Source organism: Protopterus annectens, chromosome 6.part0, assembly GCF_019279795.1.
Source record: "Protopterus annectens isolate FY-2018-M chromosome 6.part0, PAN1.0, whole genome shotgun sequence".
In the NCBI taxonomy this organism is placed as follows: domain Eukaryota; kingdom Metazoa; phylum Chordata; order Ceratodontiformes; family Protopteridae; genus Protopterus; species Protopterus annectens.
The window spans coordinates 1,348,005,724-1,348,025,654 of NC_056737.1; the positions used below are offsets into that span (position 1 = coordinate 1,348,005,724).

At 37.8% G+C, this 19,931-nt stretch overlaps 1 protein-coding gene across 1 annotated transcript in view; it reads right to left on the reverse strand.

The window, feature by feature from the left end:
- Window positions 1-19,931, reverse strand: part of ADCY5 (adenylate cyclase 5) — a 1,187,789-nt gene that overhangs the window by 242,871 nt on the left and 924,987 nt on the right. The window contains exon 13 of the mRNA XM_044073657.1: window positions 2,993-3,157. Within this exon, the coding sequence (XP_043929592.1) occupies window positions 2,993-3,157 (165 nt within the window). The remainder of the gene's footprint in view (window positions 1-2,992; window positions 3,158-19,931) is intronic.

The following is a 19,931-nucleotide window of genomic DNA, read 5'->3' on the forward strand; positions in this document are numbered from 1 at the left end:
GTTCACCTGCGGGGACTTATGTACCAGAAATTAAGTCTGTAGACAACTGCTGCTCCAGTGAAGCCTCAAAGCTGCTTTACCTTGAAGTGGCAAGATAGTACCGAAGTTGTCTACGCTCGGCTGATTTCCTTCTAAGAAACTAGCCAATTAGCAGTCAGACTGTAGCTGTGGGAATGAGAAGTCAGCCACAGTGGTGCAGTAGTTAGCACTGTCGCTTCACAGCAACAGGTTCTCCAGTTCAATTCTCAGCTGGAGCACCTTCTGTGCAGAGTCTGCATGTCCTCGCTGCAGTCGACTGAGTTTTAAAGTGTGTGTGCGTGTGCTTTCTGTGAAGGTTGGGTGAAGGGCTGGCAACTCAACATTGTAAAAACTATACTGCCAATCAATCTGCAGACTGGTGATCTGCTGTGGCGACCCCTAATGGGAGAAGTCAAAAGGCATTGCTTTGCAGTGCAGGTGTGGAAATGAGCCAGAGCTTTTTGAAGATCAGCTGGTTGTTGTATCTTGGGCAGGATCAATGAAAATAGCCACAGGTTACTGCAGCAGTGAGAATGCTGAACATGTACTTTTATAGCATGTGTGGATAACTTGCAAAGTTTGAGTTTTATTACTCTGCAAGCTACTGTTAAAACAAAAACAGAGAAAAGTTTCTTACAAAGATTGAGTGCAAGAAGAAGGCACTTGGGTGATGAACTAGAATATGCAGGACATTTGAGGTAACCCTGCTCAGTTTGCACACCAGTGCTTCTAGAAGCTACTCATTGTTAATCACTTTAAAGAGACTACTATGAATACAATTATTTATAATGCTCTCTTTTTCCAAGCCGAATAGGGTTTCAGATGCAATGGTCTATAGAAACGTTATTTATATAAACAAAAGAAAGAAACAAATATCCCCTTACTTTTAGAAGACAATCATAACTGAGCATTTTACTTAATACTCAATAACACTGAAGCAACATTTAACACCAGCAAAGTTAAACACTGTGATCACTGAGTTTTGGTGGCAAAAACAAACAGAAAATGGTGCAAGGCATGCTCTGCTCTCTTTTACAGCTGGGTTGCTGTCTAATAGCACAGTGTAACACTGCAACTGCACAATTACTTGAAATATGGCTGATGAAAATATCTAACTGAAGACTGATAGCTGCCTCTGGATTTATTTTAAAATTTGTATTAGTCCTGCAACACAAATTCCTATGATGCACGCTGTTATTTATACTGCAGCACAATATGAAAGTCAGTATCATGTGCAAGATCAATTATGTTGCATATATCCTGAAAAATACTAAGTTGCAAAAGCATGTACTTTGGAAGTCAACTTCCAGGTAAAGGAAGAAGCAAACAGCACTTGTACAACAATGTACAACTTGTGACCAAGACCAGCAAATACACTTTAGATAAAAATAATGAACCATGCAAAACAAGGTATGACTACTTAAAACTGCTTATTTGTACACATGACACAATATAAAGGAACTGAGATTTACCTTCATTTCTAGTAATCTATTACGGCATGGCCTGCAACAATATTTTTCCTCCATTTTGAGCTTTGGACAATGTTAAGTGAAATCTACTGCTTCTTTTATTTACTGTTTGTGACATATCTATACAGAGAATAATGGCAAAATCCCAGAACTCAGATAATTTCCAATATAGAAAATGTATCAAGTACTACACTGTTTTCAACACCCTTTACCACAGTATAACCCGTATAAGTAATGCATAATTTCTGAATAACATACTAACTGGAATTGACTTCCTTGTGTAACTCAACCCTCCTATCACTGCAAGACAAAGAAAAACACTTTTAATTATTAAGTTATCCATTACCTGGTAGTTTGGTGCAGCAGTTAAAAACTCTGTGCTAGGCCTAGACACCTAGACCCTGCAACAGTCCTGAGCTTGGCTCCTTGAGCCTACATTTACCTGCTGTATGACACTGAGCAAGTCAATTAAGCAATGCTCCAGGGTCAACAAACTGTTTGTCCACTGGCCTTACCAGGTTAACAAATAATGTTGTTTGTCCACTGGCCTTACCAGGTTAACAAATAATGTTTTTTTTTTTTTTTTTTTTTAGTGAAATGGACCTCAGATCCTTTAGAACTACAGATCAAACCAAAGGGACACCAGGCAAATTCTAACTATATATATATATATATATATATATATATATATATATATATATATATGTATGTATATATGGGTCTATGCTGCTTGAAAGAAATCTCACAATCCCGAAAAAGCAACATCGAAACCCATTAAAGCGAAAGTGCACTTTCGCAAAAGCCAGTTTTCTGAACCAGAAAAGAAACAAAACTGCTTTAAACAGTATTTTGCAAGGGGGCAAGCCCCCCTGCACCCCCACACCCCCTACTTAAATATACTAACTCCGCGATCACACTACAGTGGGGGAAAGGATATATTTCCTTATCCCCACTGTAATGCGCTTCGGAGAACCAGCTTTTGCGAAAGTGCACTTTCGATTTAGTGCACTTTCGCTTAAATGGGTTTGATCTTCTGGTTGTCGAGAAAGTGAGTTTTCGACAATCAGAAGTAGACCCATATACACACACACACACACACACACACACACACACAGGAAAGGAGGGGCGAGAGAGAAGGGCACTTTACAGTAGCTAAACAGTATGTTTTTGGGATGTAGAATGAAATCAAGAGTGGCTGCAGAAAAACAACACAAATACAGGGAAAGCATGCAAATTTCACACAGTGATCAGAGGTTAGATATGATCCACAGACAATGTTGCTGTCAGCCAGAGACCTTTAGCACTGAGCAGACAGAAATCACTGAATTATGCATGTCAGAATGTATTATGAAAAATATTACCCTATCCACTTTTTTAATCTCTGACTTTGTTCAAAAACATGTGACTGTTGCTGCAACTGCCCTTTTTTTTACTAATGATGCCTGTTTTGCTCTACAGGAAGAAGCAATGAGACATAAATATAAAACTGAACTGTGGTAATTTACCTCTGGAAAATTGCAGTTCTGAGACTTGCTACCACAAAAACCATCAATAGTGTCCAGGCTGTAGTTGAACTGGGACCAGCTGACATGACACGCATTCACCATGGCAGAAGAGATATTAAACTCCTGTGCTACACAGCTGTACAAATCTTCTCTGTTGCACACAAACTATTAAACAAAAATTAAAAAATCAGATGTAAGATTATTCTTTAGCTGTACTGATTTAAGTTAATAAAACAGAAACAAAACTGAGGATTAACAAACTGAAATATGTATGAAAATGCATGTTCATATCCTGTAAAAAAAAGTCAATCCATAAATAGCCAAGTTTTCCTGCTTTTGATGTAGAAAATGCATACAGCACAACATTTCATCAATTTACACTTTTCTTGCTTCATAAAATGGTTTGAAATATTGGCAGTTTTGTTTTACTGATAACCTCTTGTGACTCACACTTCTTACTATAAGATGCAACACCTGCAAGACAGACTTCAAATACCTTAGCCTCCATAATTTTTTTACATATCAGTTTTCTCTGCTGTCTCTCATCTAAGACTGTTAAGCCAATGAATAAAAGAAGGAAAGATGTAACATTAAGGAGACAGACATTCTTCATGTCAGTGTGTTTTTATGGAATGGCCCTGAATACAGTTCAAGACAAAAGGTTACATTTGTCCTTTAACCATATGGATGAGCTTTGGCCAGAAAACACAAATTGCTTTTGATGTGGATTACTGAAGCTTTGCATTCATTAACAAAGTTTGGGGAAAGTCAAGTTGGAACAACCCCTAAAGCAAAACCATCAAAGCAGTTAAAGCAGCAACAGCTCAGAACCCCTCCTAATCAAAGCATAACTATGGTGAAAATATATGTCCAGCTTCTTTTGTAAAGTCTTCATCTTCTTTCGGCCTTTCCTGGTTAGGGGTCACCACAGCGGATCACCTGTCCGCTCATGATTGGCAGTGGAGTTTTTTACGGTGTCGAGTTGCCAGCTCGGCGCCCAACCTTCCACGGAAGGCACATACACGCACGCACTCATGCCTAGGGCCAATTTAAAGTATCCAATCCACCTACAGCATGTCTTTAGGATGTGGGAGGAATCCGGAGCACCCGGAGGAAACCCACGCGACCACAGGGAGGACATGCAGACTCCGCACAGAAGGCACCCCAGCCGAGGATCAAACCGGAGAACCTCTTGCTGTGAGGCGAGCTTCTTTTGTAAAGTAAACAAACAAATTTTATATATATATATATATATATATATATATATATATATATATATATATATATATAGATAGATAGATACATATGTATATAAAATTTGTTTGTTTACATTACATAAATAATTCTGTTACTGGAAGAGTCACTGTACAAGCAAATCATATAATTTCGGTTTACCTGCTTTCTACTTCCACTGGTCCTTCTAGATTTTCCAAACTGTCCTTCACACACACGCAATAATATACATACAATTGGCACACATTTCCCAAGTAAATCCAGCATGCATTATTTTCATTTCTTCTCAGTATGTTAGTACTAAATATTCATCAGTACAGAGTGAGAAGTTTTCTACTATTCAATTAGCTCTTGCTAACCCACGCCTTTTTGTGTTTCTAATGGAAAATTTTTGACAACCCCAACCCCCATACTTAAACACAAACACATACACAAGCATAAGCCACAGAAAGCTTAGTTTTATACTGATAGCAAATACAAGACACTGAGTGACACTATTCCTGCCACTCCAGATCAGTAACCATTTAATTGCATACCTCTACCTCTTTGCTCAAGAATCAGGTCGAACCCAAAAACTAATGGGTGACAAAGACCCAAAATCAAGGACAGATTTTAAATACTGCTCTTACATCTTAAACATTTGCTAGAATAACAGATTCTGCATTAGCATGCATTTTCGGGTGGATATGAACTCTGAAACTCAAGTGCCTGTCATTATATAGTGACTATAATCCTTAACGATTTCTCTGAAAACTCAAATTTTATGAGGAACAGCACAAAATATAATGCAAAATCAGGGATAGTTGGGAACTATGTTTAACTGTGAACAAACAGCAAGGTGAATCACTTGTGTCCATAAATGACCTCTGTACCCAAGATTTATGGTAGTTTCCTGAATGTGTATATCACAGGTGTCTGAGCTGAAACAAATAAATAATAATTGCCACAATACTAAAGTATTTCAGCTTACTTTACACAAAAGTACACTAGTCTTGTAAAGCTATATTAGTGACCATTGAAACTTAAGCAAACAACAAGATGGTCAGTTCATTTCAAAAGACAGCTTCCACCCCCCCCCCACAACATTAACTCCACGTTGGGTGCCTGATCGTAATAAAAATTATGCCCATGTATTGTATTTCAGCTTTCCACCACACAGACAGTAGCCACATATTAAAGTATTCCACATTTTTTCACAGAGATCACAAACTTCCTGCAAAGCTTCATTTAGTCATATTCCTCCACAGATAGAGTAGCATATTTTAATACATTACTCTAATTCGCTTAGAAAGGTACCATAACAGGTTTTGCTTCAACATGCATTTTCTGTAGAATACGAAGCATACACATCCAATGTCTGCAGATTTTTAATTGACTAATCCTTAGTGGTTTACCAGAAATAAATTGTGCTTACAAGAGACAGCAATATAATATGAGATAAAATTCAGGGACATTCCACAAATTTAGGAAGAGTTAAGATTTAGCTGGCCCAGTCCTGTATAGCCATTCACAATATCTAGTTGCCTGCAAGTAACATTATTAAAATAATTAAATAAATACAACTTGCCTTATGCCATCACTGACAAGTCAGCTTTCTCTTCTCACAGCAGATATTCTCTACACTTTCAAATGTGTTGATTTCTTTCTCCATCCTACCCACAATCTTCCTATTGACTTGTTGTCCAGGTTGTAGAGTGTGGGCAGGACAGAGCAGGAGGATAACAAATTAATTGGCCAGATTTACAATATTTGCCCCCAGGGTGCTACAACTGTTTTAATATCTAGAAGGAGCCCTGCTTAACATTTATGTTCTTAAAGTAAAGAAACACCACATTTCTTTACTTTAAGAAAATAAATAAATAAATAAATGGTGGAAATGTGTCCCTAGCAGAACAGCACCTTAGGTGACTGTCTAGTTTGTCTATGCCTAAAGCTAGCCAAAACTACAGACAAAAACATTTGAATATTATGATTTAAAGGGTACACTCATGGCTGTATCATTGATTTGATGGTAGAAGATGGTATAAGTTATTATCCAAAGTAAAATATTTCTCAAGCAAAAATAAATAAATAAATAATTAAATCATTAACTTAATATCACTAAAGAAAGATTGCTGCCTTAGAGCCAATCCAGTGTTTCAGTTAAATTACAATGTCTGATATATAACAGCTTTGAATATCCTCAATATCTACAGAAAATGGCACAGCAACACAACATGCACTGATATATTACAGCTCACCGCAGTGTAAGTTAGCAATACAGTGTCACATATACCTTTCAAAGTAGGAAATCTGTACAAAGCCATAAATAATGGGGGACAAAGGCTCCAAAATAAGGTCAGTTTTTAAATATTGGTCTTACAAACTTAGAAAGTTGCTAGAGTAGCATGTTTTGCTGAGTATGAAGTCTGAAATGCAAATGTCTGCCATTTTCTGACTTCAATCTTCAATTATTTGCCATGTTTTGCCAGAAAATCACAATTGTATGAGAAATAGACCAAAAATATGATTCAAAAATCTGGACAGTGGAGAGGTATGCCAACATCTCATTAAGCAGGACCAGCTTGACTATAAATCACTCCAGTCAGCAGCTGAAATAACTGTATATTGGATCACCCTAACTTCTAAGAAGACCACACACAGGCAGTGACAACCCCCAAAAAGGCAAGCATGCACACACACAAACACACGTACAAAACAAGCATACACACTTTCACTTGCAGACATACTCACACACTGCCCCATTATATGGCATACAGACATGCAACACACTTCCATTCTAAAACACTGCAGCAAAATATATTACATTTGACTGTATGCAACAAGAGTACAAAGATACATTATGACCATATAAGGTTTTACAAGCACTACATAATGTTGTATCATCTGGTCACGTGATCCTTCTCAAAAACTTCAACTATCCCCATACTGACAGTAATAAATGCATCTTGCAACATTCAGTAAGGAAGTATTCCTTAATATAATGACAGGTTTGATGCAGCTGATCTCTATGTGACAACAAAAATCTTTATACTGGATTTTATTTTAAAAAATTACAGAAACAAGAATTCTGGTCATCTGATAACACCAAAGTTCATTTCAACATCACCACAAAGCCTAATTGTTAAGAAATTTACAAATATAATAAAATTGATACTAACAATTTAAAAGCACCTTATATAACCTTCCTTAAAAATATGTATACAAGATGGGAAGACAGCCTGTCCAAATAACCTGGAAAGGAACAGCAGACATTAAATATGCTAGGGAATCACCTAATTAACTATCACACTTGTGGGATGATCTAATGAAAATTATACAATATAAAAAGAAAAGGAGACAATGCAAATTACAGAAAATTCCCAACAAAATATAATAATAAAAAATTAACACATTAAATCCTCTTGATGCCTCTAGGAGTTTCTCTAGTTACATCCTGTTGACATCTGTAGGCGTCTAATAAAGCCTGTTCATATTTGCATTGATATTCCCAAAACCATGCTAAGCGTTTGGAAGATTTAATTTTAAAGCTTACATCATAGTACAAATATACTGATACTTAGGATCTGTCTAAAGTAGCTAAATAGATATTAATTGTTGTTCATATGCTATTTATATGATCACAATTTTCATAGCTTCATAGATGTTTACTAGGCTAATGACCAGCATGGCCTTTACCAGCCTAGCAGTGCAATCCAACTCAAATGAGTCCCTATTAGGAGGGTATGTTAGGACGCTACTACAGGTTATGCAGTGCATGTTTGTTTGCACATTGCTGTTTACCTTTTTTCTAAATATCTTGACAACCAAGTAACACAGAACTGCTTAACCTCATATGAAAGCTCAAATGTCGGTGAAAAAAAAATAGTTGACTATATGTGTGCAGCAGTGGTAAGTGAAATATTTTAAGTTGTTTTCAAAATATTGCAAAATGAACATTTACTGTGTTTATTGTGACATAAAATCCAGTTAAAAATGTGGAATTTAATGAATACCAGTCATACCTCCCAACTGTACTGAATTACTCGGTTTTTACTGGGTTTTGGGGTCCAAATAATGGGATGCCATGATTCCCGAGTGGCACCCCTTCATTCCCGATTATTTTTAAAAATTTGTTTTTCTTTTTTTCTGCGCTTTTTGAGCTGACGTCATCATATGCGCAATGACATCAGCTCCGTCAGCCTGTCGGAATTGAAGCTTAAGGGCACACATTTCCGGCTGGCTGCTAGCACAAAAACAACTGCTGCATGGGGAAAATGATGGTGAACCCTCTGGTACTGCTGGGTGAGAGCACCGTGGAAACGACTGCTGCATTGCTCTGGGCTGAACGGAAGGTATTTATTTGGTTTGGAATCAGAAACAACTGTAGGTATTTATTTGCTCTGCTTGTCCGCTGCTACGGAGTTGGAGTAGAAGTTTGCTTTTTTCTTTGTCAACTGCAGGTATTTATTTGCTCTGCTTGTCCACTGCTACAGAGCTGGAGTTGAAGTTAGCTTTTTTTTTTTTTTTTTTTTTTTTTTGTCAGCTGCAGGTATTTATTTGCTACGGAGTTAAAGTTTGCTTTTTGTGTGTGTGTGTGTGTGTGTGTGTGTGTAACAGTTTGTGTACTGGAACCCAATTTATTCATGCAAATCACGGTACGTGAGCTTTATTAAATGCAGTCACAATACCAAAAATACAACTTAAGTAGCCTTTTACTTAAAACTTAATTCTGTATTTACTTAAAATTACCTTTAATCCAATCTTTGTGCACCACATATAAAAGAAGCAAGATTAAAGCAGATATAAATCATAAGGGTCATTGCTATCGGATTCATATATATATATATGCACTGGAATATCTGCCTGAAGCAAACATCAGTCTTTGACCACATCCTTTCAAGACATCCCTAGCCCTTGCTCACACAGTGTCAAGCTCTTGGTGTTACATAAAAGAAAGCAAACTTTATGCTTGTCCCAGTTCTTTTTTTGTCAATTGAGCAAAAAGGGAGCTTCATTTACCATTATACTGTTATTGGTTGCAAAGCAGTCTGAGTAAAAAAAAAAAATTGTTTGATATTAGCTGCTTCTGTCTGAAAGTAAATTCTTTGAGAATATTTTGTGAATAAGATGCCATCTCCTGATTAGTTCACCAAAACGTTATCAGGTGTCTTTCAAATTCACCCCAGAAATATTCAGTTGCAGTATTTTGCCTGAGATATCATTGATACTAAAAGTTATATTCTGTATGCTAAAAGAGATAAAAAATATTTTCACTTTTATACAATACAAAGATATTTTTTCTGGTGCTCTTTCTATTCCACAAGTGACATGCTAGAATTAAAATGTAGAAAAGTCTACACAAAAGGAAAAACCTAGGACAGGATCTGGAAAAGCATAAAGTAAGTAAAAAAGATTAAAACCAGGAGGCCACTTAAATCTACAAGAGAGAAATTTATGGCCAATTGCTCCAAGTAGTGCTTTTATCTTAATGGATGCTGGAGTTATGGTTCAGCAACCCCCCCCCCCCCCACACACACACACATACACATACTTGCTGGGATGAAGCCCACTGAAATTACTCTACTCCACCAACAAAGCAAACTACATTTTTCCAAGGGACTCTAAAAGAGTGACACAACTTGGGGACAGTTTGTATGTGTTCAAGAGCAAAAGGTAAAGAATATTCATGCTGAAAAACAGGTAAAAAGAGCCTAATGTCCCTAGCCACCACCACTTGTGAATTTAAGCCTCATATTTTTGTTCTATTCCTCATTAAATCTGTGGTTTTCAGGATTTTTGTGGCAAATCACTGAAGGATTGAATTCACTAAATAATGGCAGGCATTTGAATTTCAGACTTCATATTCTTCAGAAAATAAATGGTAATACAAAACCTTTTATTCTAGCAATTATCTAAGTTTATAAGATCAGTATTTGAACTTTGTCTCCATTTTGGGGCTGTATTCGCCCATTACTGGCTTTGTTCAGGTTTTTTCCATTAAGACGTTGAGAGCTATGGTGAGAAGTGAGAACTGAATTCACTAAATGACAGCCATTTGTTTCAGTCTTCCTATCTTTCAGGAAAATGCTGATATGGCATAGTGGCATGTTGCTCTGACTGTAGTGCACAGAGTCCTGGGTTCAAGACTTGGCGGTGAAATGCATGGTGGAAACACACCATTTTATTCTAGCAACTTTCCAAAATTATACAAGCAATGTTTAAAATGTGTCCTTGTTTTTGGCCTTCTGCCCCCCCCCCCAAAAAAAAACCGTGTTGCTTTGTTTAGCAGATATCTATTTGAGCATTGTGCTATAAAATGGAAAATTAAATCCAAATAATCATTGTAGAAGTAAAGCAGTATGCACACATTAGTGTTTATGGTAAATGGGGTGAAATACCTCGAAAGTAAAACAAAACACCAAACGCAGTAAAAAGCAGGAAAGAACACCACTCTGGACACAATTCAAATGTAAGATTAGCGCTTTCGTTTATCCTTAATCAATAAACTTCTTCAGACAAAAATACAAGGGAAATGACATATTTAAATACAAAAAATAGGATGACATCACTTCCTATCCTTAAAACTTTAAACAGTTACACAAAAAATTATTATTATTTCATTTAAAAATAAAAACCAAATGTTACAAAAATTCATAAAATAATGGGGGCCCCATTTCATTATTACTAGAAGAAAGAGAATTAATGTGGCAATTAAAATTAAACGCTTCAGTATCTCCTGGCTTGAATGAGACTGTCTCCATCATGAGTTTGTTGAAAATGAAAGCTTTGTTTCGTTAGTCTTCCAGTTGTTTTTACAACTGGGAGTTAATGAATAACAACATTATTTTATTCATTTTTTGTAAAATTTGGTTTTTATTTTTAAATGAAATAATAATAATTTTTTGTGTAACTGTTTAAAGTTTTAAGGATAGGAAGTGATGTCATCCTATTTTTTGTATTTAAATATGTCATTTTCCTTGTATTTTTGTCTGAAGAAGTTTATTGATTAAGGATAAACGAAAGCGCTAATCTTACATTTGAATTGTGTCCACAGTGGTGTTCTTTCCTGCTTTTTACTGCAAATGGGGTGAAATAGCCAGGTAATGGGCCATTGAAATGGTGCAGGGGGACTCTGATGCTATATTTTGGTTCTGTTCTTCAGTTTGCATTTGAAAGTTGGTATCCCACAATTCCACTGGAGTGGGTGGGGTTATGCAATTATGTATGCACATTTTACGTTAATCAGTGTACAGATTTGTACCTATTTGTCATGGGCCTTGTCCAGATTTTTGATGTTTCCAGGTTGAGAGGTATGATACCAGTGTAAGGATTAGTTTGTACTGGACAGTTTGGCACTGACACTTCATTACTGAACCTTTTGGTTCCATAAACAAGCACATTTGTTTGAAATGTTTATATATATCTTGATTTTGTCAAGAAGCCCAGGATGCAATGGAAATTAAGAGTACAAACATCCAGAGCTCTCTTGAGTGAATGATAAGACCACTAAGAAAGTAAAGAGCAATTACAGAAGCAAAAAAAAGTAGATATAAGCATTTATTAGCAAAATTAACTGATTACTTTGCTTAATATGAACATACACTGGCCTTACACTGAGATGAAACTTATGTGATCAAGTCTCCAGACCACCAAAAGATCCAGTAGTATGGCCAGATGGCATCAGTGGATCATTTATACATTTAATTAAAGATGAGACAACAGTTTTTAGATACTGTAAATTCAACATTATTCTAAAAAAGAAGTTGTATATCTGTTGACTGGAAGAATTCTACTATTATTCTTCTCTGTTCTAATTTCCAAGGATGGTGACAGTTCTCTGGTACATAATTACAGACTTGCTAGCCTTACATTATAGAAAAGTTACTTTGAAGATAAATATTAGCTAAATTAATTCAGTAAGATGTATGCAATATATGCTGATATTGCACAATGTGGTTTCATAAAGGGCTATTCAACAATTACTAATTTAACTGAACTTTACAATTTAGTAAGCTCGACAAATAAGTATGTAGTAACTTGCCTTAAGGGTATAATACTAGGAGCTAGCCAAGGCATGTGAAATACTGCAACACAAACAAATCGTAACTGCTATGAAAAAAATCATGGCATTAATTTTTACATTATTAATTGGGTTAAAGAGTGGTTAGCAGATAGACATCGTAGAGTCAAAGTCCAAGCAGTGTTATCAAATAAAAGGTCTGTAAGTTCCACTGTTCTGCAAGGATCACTTCTTTTTTATATCTTGTTTAATTCAGTGTTTGCATCACTCCTGAGGTCCTCCTACTCAACAAACACACAGTTTTAAGTTAGGGACAATAGTATGCAGACAGTTTAAGCTAGGCAGAATTGTTGCACCTGAGAGAGACATGTGCAGACTGAATACCTATGTGAAATAAGTCAAAGGCCCAAAATGCCAAGGAGTACATTTTATTATTCCTAAATGTAGGTTTATGATTTTCAGAAGAGTAATTTGCACTACAGTTTTACTACACATCCAAATATTAAAACAAGCTAAATACACGAATGACAAAGATACTAATTAATGAAGGTCTGTAATTTAGAGACATGTTTGATAATTCTACTGCTATGGCTACGAAGCAGGCAGGACTGCTATTTAAAGCTTTGGCTACAAGAGACCTATTTATCACAACTACTTCAAATTTTTGTTTGGCTAGAATTCGAATACAACTGTGATCTTTTGTACTTATGATATTACTCAGGTAAGCTTATACAGATATTTCACAAAGCTGATACCACTAACATCTCATTTAACATACTCAGAAAGGTTGGAAAGACTTGGGACTGAATTCAAAAATCTTTGCTACATTAAGGTAAGCGAATTTATGAAATGAGAGGACACCCAGAGTATGTGCAATTCAGAAAACAACACAACACTGTCAGCCAAAACACCATGGTCACCTGTGTCACATACTGTAAAATGAAGCTCTGCATATGCTAATGAGGCTAAAACATGGTGGAATGATTCAGAAATGTTTAAATACACCACAGTGACACTGAGAACCCTAGATTTGTATATGGCCATATGCTCATGTTTAGGCAAACAAAAGAGGTGTACAGTGTTAGGTGGTTGTTGCAGTTATTGTAAATACGTATCTGCAAAAGGCTCTCATAGCAGCCACTAGTGGTGGTGGTACACACCACCACTTTTTTTTTTTAGGTCCCTTTTTTGGCATTGCATTTTTGGCATGGAAAACATGGGAATTAACAGCCTTGTTTTTGCACAGCCATAAAAAATCTCTAAACTGCTCCCATCCTACCAACCTATATATCATGCTCAGTGTCTGCTTAAGAGTTGAGTTATATCTACTCACAATCTTTAAAGAAATGTCAGGCATGGTTTGTGTACTAATCACACATTTCACAAATATCACACACACAAGTTAAACTAAGCAACAACAATGACCAATGCAACAACAATTTAAATATGTTTTGGTCTAATTACATATCTGCAAGGCACACAACAGTGAAACATTAATGAATATTACTTAGAATGTGAGCACAGTTGGTGTTAACCATCAGCCTTATCAGTCACTTACAGTCTACTAGTAGTAGTACCTCTAAAGACAGATGTGCTCAATGCATCTTAAAAGTACTGACAAAGTGGCATCCCTTACACAGATGAACAATCAAAGGTAACATTCTACAAATGAATCGACTGTGTAAGAAGTACCACTTACCTTATATATGCAGATATCTGACTGAATGAAAAACCTTTTCACAAAATCAAATTTCAGGATCCCTCTTTCAAAGAAGTTTTCTTCTACAGTACAATGAGTCTTTGGTCTTCTCTTTTCGCTTATATTGTGTAGATTCACCCCTCAGGCAGTGATGGTTATGCTAATTAGGGCTCATCTCATTATTGTTCCCAAATTGCTCAATTTGTGTGATAAAAACCTGTTAAACATAGTGAAAAATACTACAAAACACAAAAAACATGCACTGGTATGAAATAATGGTGGGTGTCTTTTGAAAAAACACATCTATGCCTGTCCTGTCAAATATAGATCAATACCCTAAACATAGTTAGAGCTTACATGACCTGGGGAATTTACTTACTTTGTTACTAAGAAGGTGTTTTTTTTTTTGTTTAGTTTTTTTAAGTACAGTCTTAAGTTGTGTGATTACTCAAATATGCTTCTATGCTTTCAATGACTGATTGGGAGTAGCCAATCAGTGAAGAGATACCTGAACCACCGAGTAATTTGGTGGAATATTTTAAATCTATTAAAGATACTTTAGTATCTGGTTAGAATGATTCAGACCAGTACTGGACACTGCCCACATAAAATCCACCACATCAAACCATGAAGCACAAGTGAACCATGTGCAAATACTCATTATCATCTCAACAGCAGGACATCGGCCAAAACAAGGAGCATGTATAATATCTGGAGCCAAGCATGCTTCAGATTACTTACACATCTAATTTTATAGACAACTAAGCTGGATGGATGATTTAGAAAATCAGGCTTGGAAAAAATTATTTACATATACTTGATTTGTCTGAAAATGTGAGTTACCCCAGAAATTTTATTACTCGTGAACCAAGTTTATGGGTGCAGAATTTAGTCCCATTATTTAGAGAACACTCAGAATCCCTTCTCATAACCAGAACTCTACCTGCCAGTGACAATTCATCTTCTTCATCATCTTCTTTTGGCTGCTCCCATTAGGGGACGCCACAGTGGATCATCTGTTATCATTTCTTCCTGTCCTCTGCATCTTGCTCTGTCACACCAACCACCTGCATGTCCTCTCTCACCAAATCCATAAACCTTATCTTAGGCCTTCCTCTTTTCCTGTTACCTGGCAGCTTCATCCTTAGCATCTTTTTCCCAATATACTCTGCATCCCTCCTCAGCGCATGTCCAAACCAACATAATCTTGCCTCTCTGGCTTTGTCTCCAAACCTTCCAACCTGGGCTGACCCTCTAATATACGTATTCCTAATCCTGTCCACCCTCGTCACACCCAGTGCAAATCTTAACATCTTTAACTCTGCCATGTCCAGCTCTGACTCCTGCCTTTTTGTCAATGCCACTGTCTCCAACCCATATAACATAGCTGGTCTCACTACCCTCTTGCAGACCTTCCCTTTCACTCTTACTGGTACTTGTCTGCCACAAATCACTCCTGACACTCTTCTCCACCCACTCCATCCTGCCTGTACACTCTTCTTCACCTCTCTTCCACACTCACCGTAACTCTGAACTGTTGATTCCAAGTATTTAAACTCATCCACCTTCGCCACCTCTACTCCCTACATCCTCACCATTCCTCTATCCTACCTCTCATTCACACACATATATTCTGTCTTAGTCCTGCTGACCTTCATTCCTCTTCTCTCTAGAGCATATCTCCACGTCTCCTCCACCTGTTCCCTACTCTCACTACAGATCATAATGTCATCTGCAAACATCATAATCCATGGGGACTCCTGTCTGATCTCGTCTGTCAACCTGTCAATCACCATTGCAAATAAGAACGGGCTCAGAGCTGATCCTTGATGTAATCACACCTCCACCTTAAACGCATCTGTCACTCCCACCGCAGACCTCACTGTTGTCACATTACCTTCGTACATATCCTGTACCACTCTTACATACTTCTCTGATACTCCAACTTCCTCATACAATACCACAACTCCTCTCTTGTTACCCTGTCATATGCTTTCTCTAAGTCCACAAGGACAAAATGCAACTCCTTCTGACCTTCTCTGCACTTCTCCATCAACACTCCCAGAGCAAACATCGCATCTGTAGTGCTCTTTCCTGGCATGAAACCACACTGCTGATCAGTAATCATCACCTCCCTTCTTAACCTAGCTTCCCCTACTCTTTCTCATAACTTCATGTTGTGACTGATCAATTTAATCCCTCTGTAGTTACTACAGCTCTGCACATCACCCTTATTCTTAAAAATCGGTACCAAAACACTTTTTCTCCATTCCTCAGGCATCCTCTCACTTTTCAAGATTTCATTAAATGATCTAGTTAAAAACTACACTGCCATTTCACCAAAACACCTCCATGCTTCCACAGGTATGTCATCTGGACCAACAGCCTTTCCATTCTTCATCCTCTTCATAGATATCCTTACGTCCTCCATGCCAATCTTCAAGTGTCTTTAGCTAAGGAAAACATTCCCAGCAGAGACAGAGAACTGGGACCTTATCTAAAAATGGTAGGAACACAAATATGCATAGTTCCCAACCACAGTACTGGTTTATTTTTAAAAAGAAAAGCCCTTTATTCTCACCATGTCACAAAGCTTTGGAACAAAAATTCACCTAACTGCAGTTCATTGAAAACTCAACAATTTAAATCTCTTCTACAGTTACACCTGAAAAATCTTAGATTTGTTTCTGCTCTTTAACAACTGGTTAATTAGACTGCCATATACATTGTACAATTACCAGATGCTAAATTGTAATTCAATTTGTATACTCATGGCAGGCAAACATAGCTTTCACTATACTGTGCTACTCTGAATTTAATTAAATTGTCTAACACTATTCTACTACTCACCTACCTTTTTAAATAATAGAGCGTTTCTTTTTTTGCACACTATTTTTGTTATATGAACACTTATATTTTTGTAAAAAAAAATCTCTAGTTAGTCCTTTATTTTTTTCTCAATTATAAACTTTTATCTCAAAACATATTCCTTTTAATGCATTTTACACTTTAGTATATCTACTTTTCAAAAACATTACTACATCATTATCATTACATGTGTATTATTTTTGCTTTTTTTTCCTTGTTCTAAATGTTCGTATGCTGCCAGTACTTGGAGTTTTGCTAACTTGGCCTCCGTTGAAAAGGGGCTTTTCCCAGTCAGATTCTTCTGGTAAACAATTATAATAAATAGGTAAATAAAGGTTATTTGGTCCAGTTGAAGTTTCCAGGTATATTAATAGCTTCCAAAGGCAACCTAATCAATAGCTTTAATTTTCTGGGGAGACTGAAAAGTTCTTTGACTCCACTACTGATATAAAGAAGAAGCTCTTCTCGGAGATCATAACTTCTTCTTTTTTCGGCTGCTCCCGTTAGGGGTCGCCACAGCAGATAATCTGTTTCCATTTCTTCCTGTCCTCTGCATCTTGCTCTGTCACACCAACCACCTGCATGTCCTCTCTCACCACATCCATAAACCTGATCTTAGGCCTTCCTCTTTTCCTGTTACCTGGCAGCTTCATCCTTAGCATCTTTACCCCAATATACTCTGCATCCCTCCTCAGCACATGTCCAAACCAACGTAATCTTGCCTCTCTGGATTTGTCTCCAAACCTTCCAACCTGGGCTGACCCTCTAATATACTTATTCCTAATCCTGTCCACCCTCGTCACACCCAGTGCAAATCTTAACATCTTTAACTCTGCCATGTCCAGCTCTGACTCCTGCCTTTTTGTCAGTGCCACTGTCTCCAACCCATATAATATAGCTGGTCTCACTACCCTCTTGTAGACCTTCCCTTTCACTCTTACTGGTACTCGCCTGTCACAAATCACTCCTGACACTCTTCTCCACCCACTCCATCCTGCCTGTACTCTCTTCTTCACCTCTCTTCCACACTCACCAATACTCTGAACTGTTGATCCTAAGTATTTAAACTCACCCACCTTCGACACCACTACTCCATGCATCCGCACCATTCCTCTATCCTCCCTCTCATTCACACACATATATTCTGTCTTAGTCCTGCTGACCTTCATTCCTCTTCTCTCTAGAGCATATCTCCACGTCTCCTCCACCTGTTCCCTACTCTCACTACAGATCATAATGTCATCTGCAAACATCATAGTCCATGGGGACTCCTGTCTGATCTAGTCTGTCAACCTGTCCATCACCATTGCAAATAAGAAAGGGCTCAGAGCTGATCCTTGATGTAATCCTACCTCCACCTTAAACGCATCCGTCACTCCCACCGCAGACGTCACTGCTGTCACATTACCTTCGTACATATCCTGTACCACTCTTACATACTTCTCTGATACTCCAATTTCCTCATACAATAAAATAACTCCTCTCTAGGCACCCTGTCATATGCTTTCTCTAAGTCCACAAAGACACAATGCAACTCCTTTTGACCTTCTCTGAACTTCTCCATCAACACTCTCAGAGCAAACATTGCATCTGTAGTGCTCTTTCCTGGCATGAAACCATACTGCTGATCACTAGTCAGCACCTCCCTTCTTAACCTAGCTTCCACTTCTCTTTCCCATAACGTCATGCTGTGACTGATCAATTTAATCCCTCTGTAGTTACTACAGCTCTGCACATCACCCTTATTCTTAAAAATCGGTACCAAAACACTTTTTCTCCATTCCTCAGGCATCCTCTCACTTTCCAAGATTTCATTAAACAATCTCGTTAAAAACTCCACTACCATTTCACCTAAACACCTCCATGCTTCCACAGGTATGTCATCTGGACCAACAGCCTTTCCATTCTTCATCCTCTTCATAGCTAACCTTACTTCCTCCTTACTAATCCACTGCACTTCATGATTTACTATCCGCACATCATCCAACCTTCTCTCCCTCTCATTCTCTTCATTCATCAGCCCCTCAAAGTACTCTTTCCATCTGCTCAACACACTCTTCTCGCTTGTGAGTATGTTTCCTTCATTATCCTTTATCACCTTTACCTGCTGCACACATCTTTACTAGCTCGGTCCCTCTGTCTAGCCAATTGGTACAGGTCCTTTTCTCCCTCCTTATTGTCCAACCTTTCATACAACTCTTCATACGCATTATCCTTAGCCTTCGCCACCTCTCTCTTTGCCATGCACCTCATCTCCTTATACTCGTCTACTTTTTTCATCTCTCTGACAATCCCACTTCTTCTTCACCACCCTCTTTCTCTGTATACTCTCCTGTAATTCTTCATTCCACCACCAGGTCTCCTTGTCCTCCTTCCTCTTTCCAGATGTCACACCAAGCACCTTTCTAGCCATCTCCCTTACTATCTTTGCTGTAGTTACCCAGCTATTCGTTAACTCTTCACTGCCACCCAGTGCATGTCTTAACTCTTCCCTGAACTCCACCTCATAATTATCCTTTTTTAATTTCAACCATTTGATCCTTGGTACTGCCCTCACACTCCTCCTCCTCTTCTTGATCACCAATGTCATCGTACAAACCACCATCCTATGCTGCCTAACTACACTTTCCCATGTCACCACTTTACAGTCTCTAATCTCCTTCAGACTGGCCGTTCTACATAAGATATAATCCACCTGTGTGCATCTTCCTCCACTCTTGTATGTCACCCTATGCTCCTCCCTCTTGTTAAAATACGTATTCACCACAGCCATGTCCATCCTTTTCGCAAAATCCACTACCATCTGACGTTCTGCATTCCTTTGCTTAACACCCATCACTTCCTCATCCCCTCATTTCCCTTCACCAACATGCCCACTGAAATCTGCTCCAATCACCAGTCTCTCATCCTTGGGTACAATCATCACCACTTCATCCAAATCACTCCATCTCACTTCTTTCTCATCCATCGCACACCCAACTTGTGGAGCATATGCACTAACAACATTCATCATTACACCATCAATTTCCAGCTTCATAAACATCACTCTATCCGACACTCTTTTCACTTCCAAAACACTCTTAGCATACTGTTCCTTCAGGATAATCCCTACGCCATTTCTCCTCCCATCCACACCA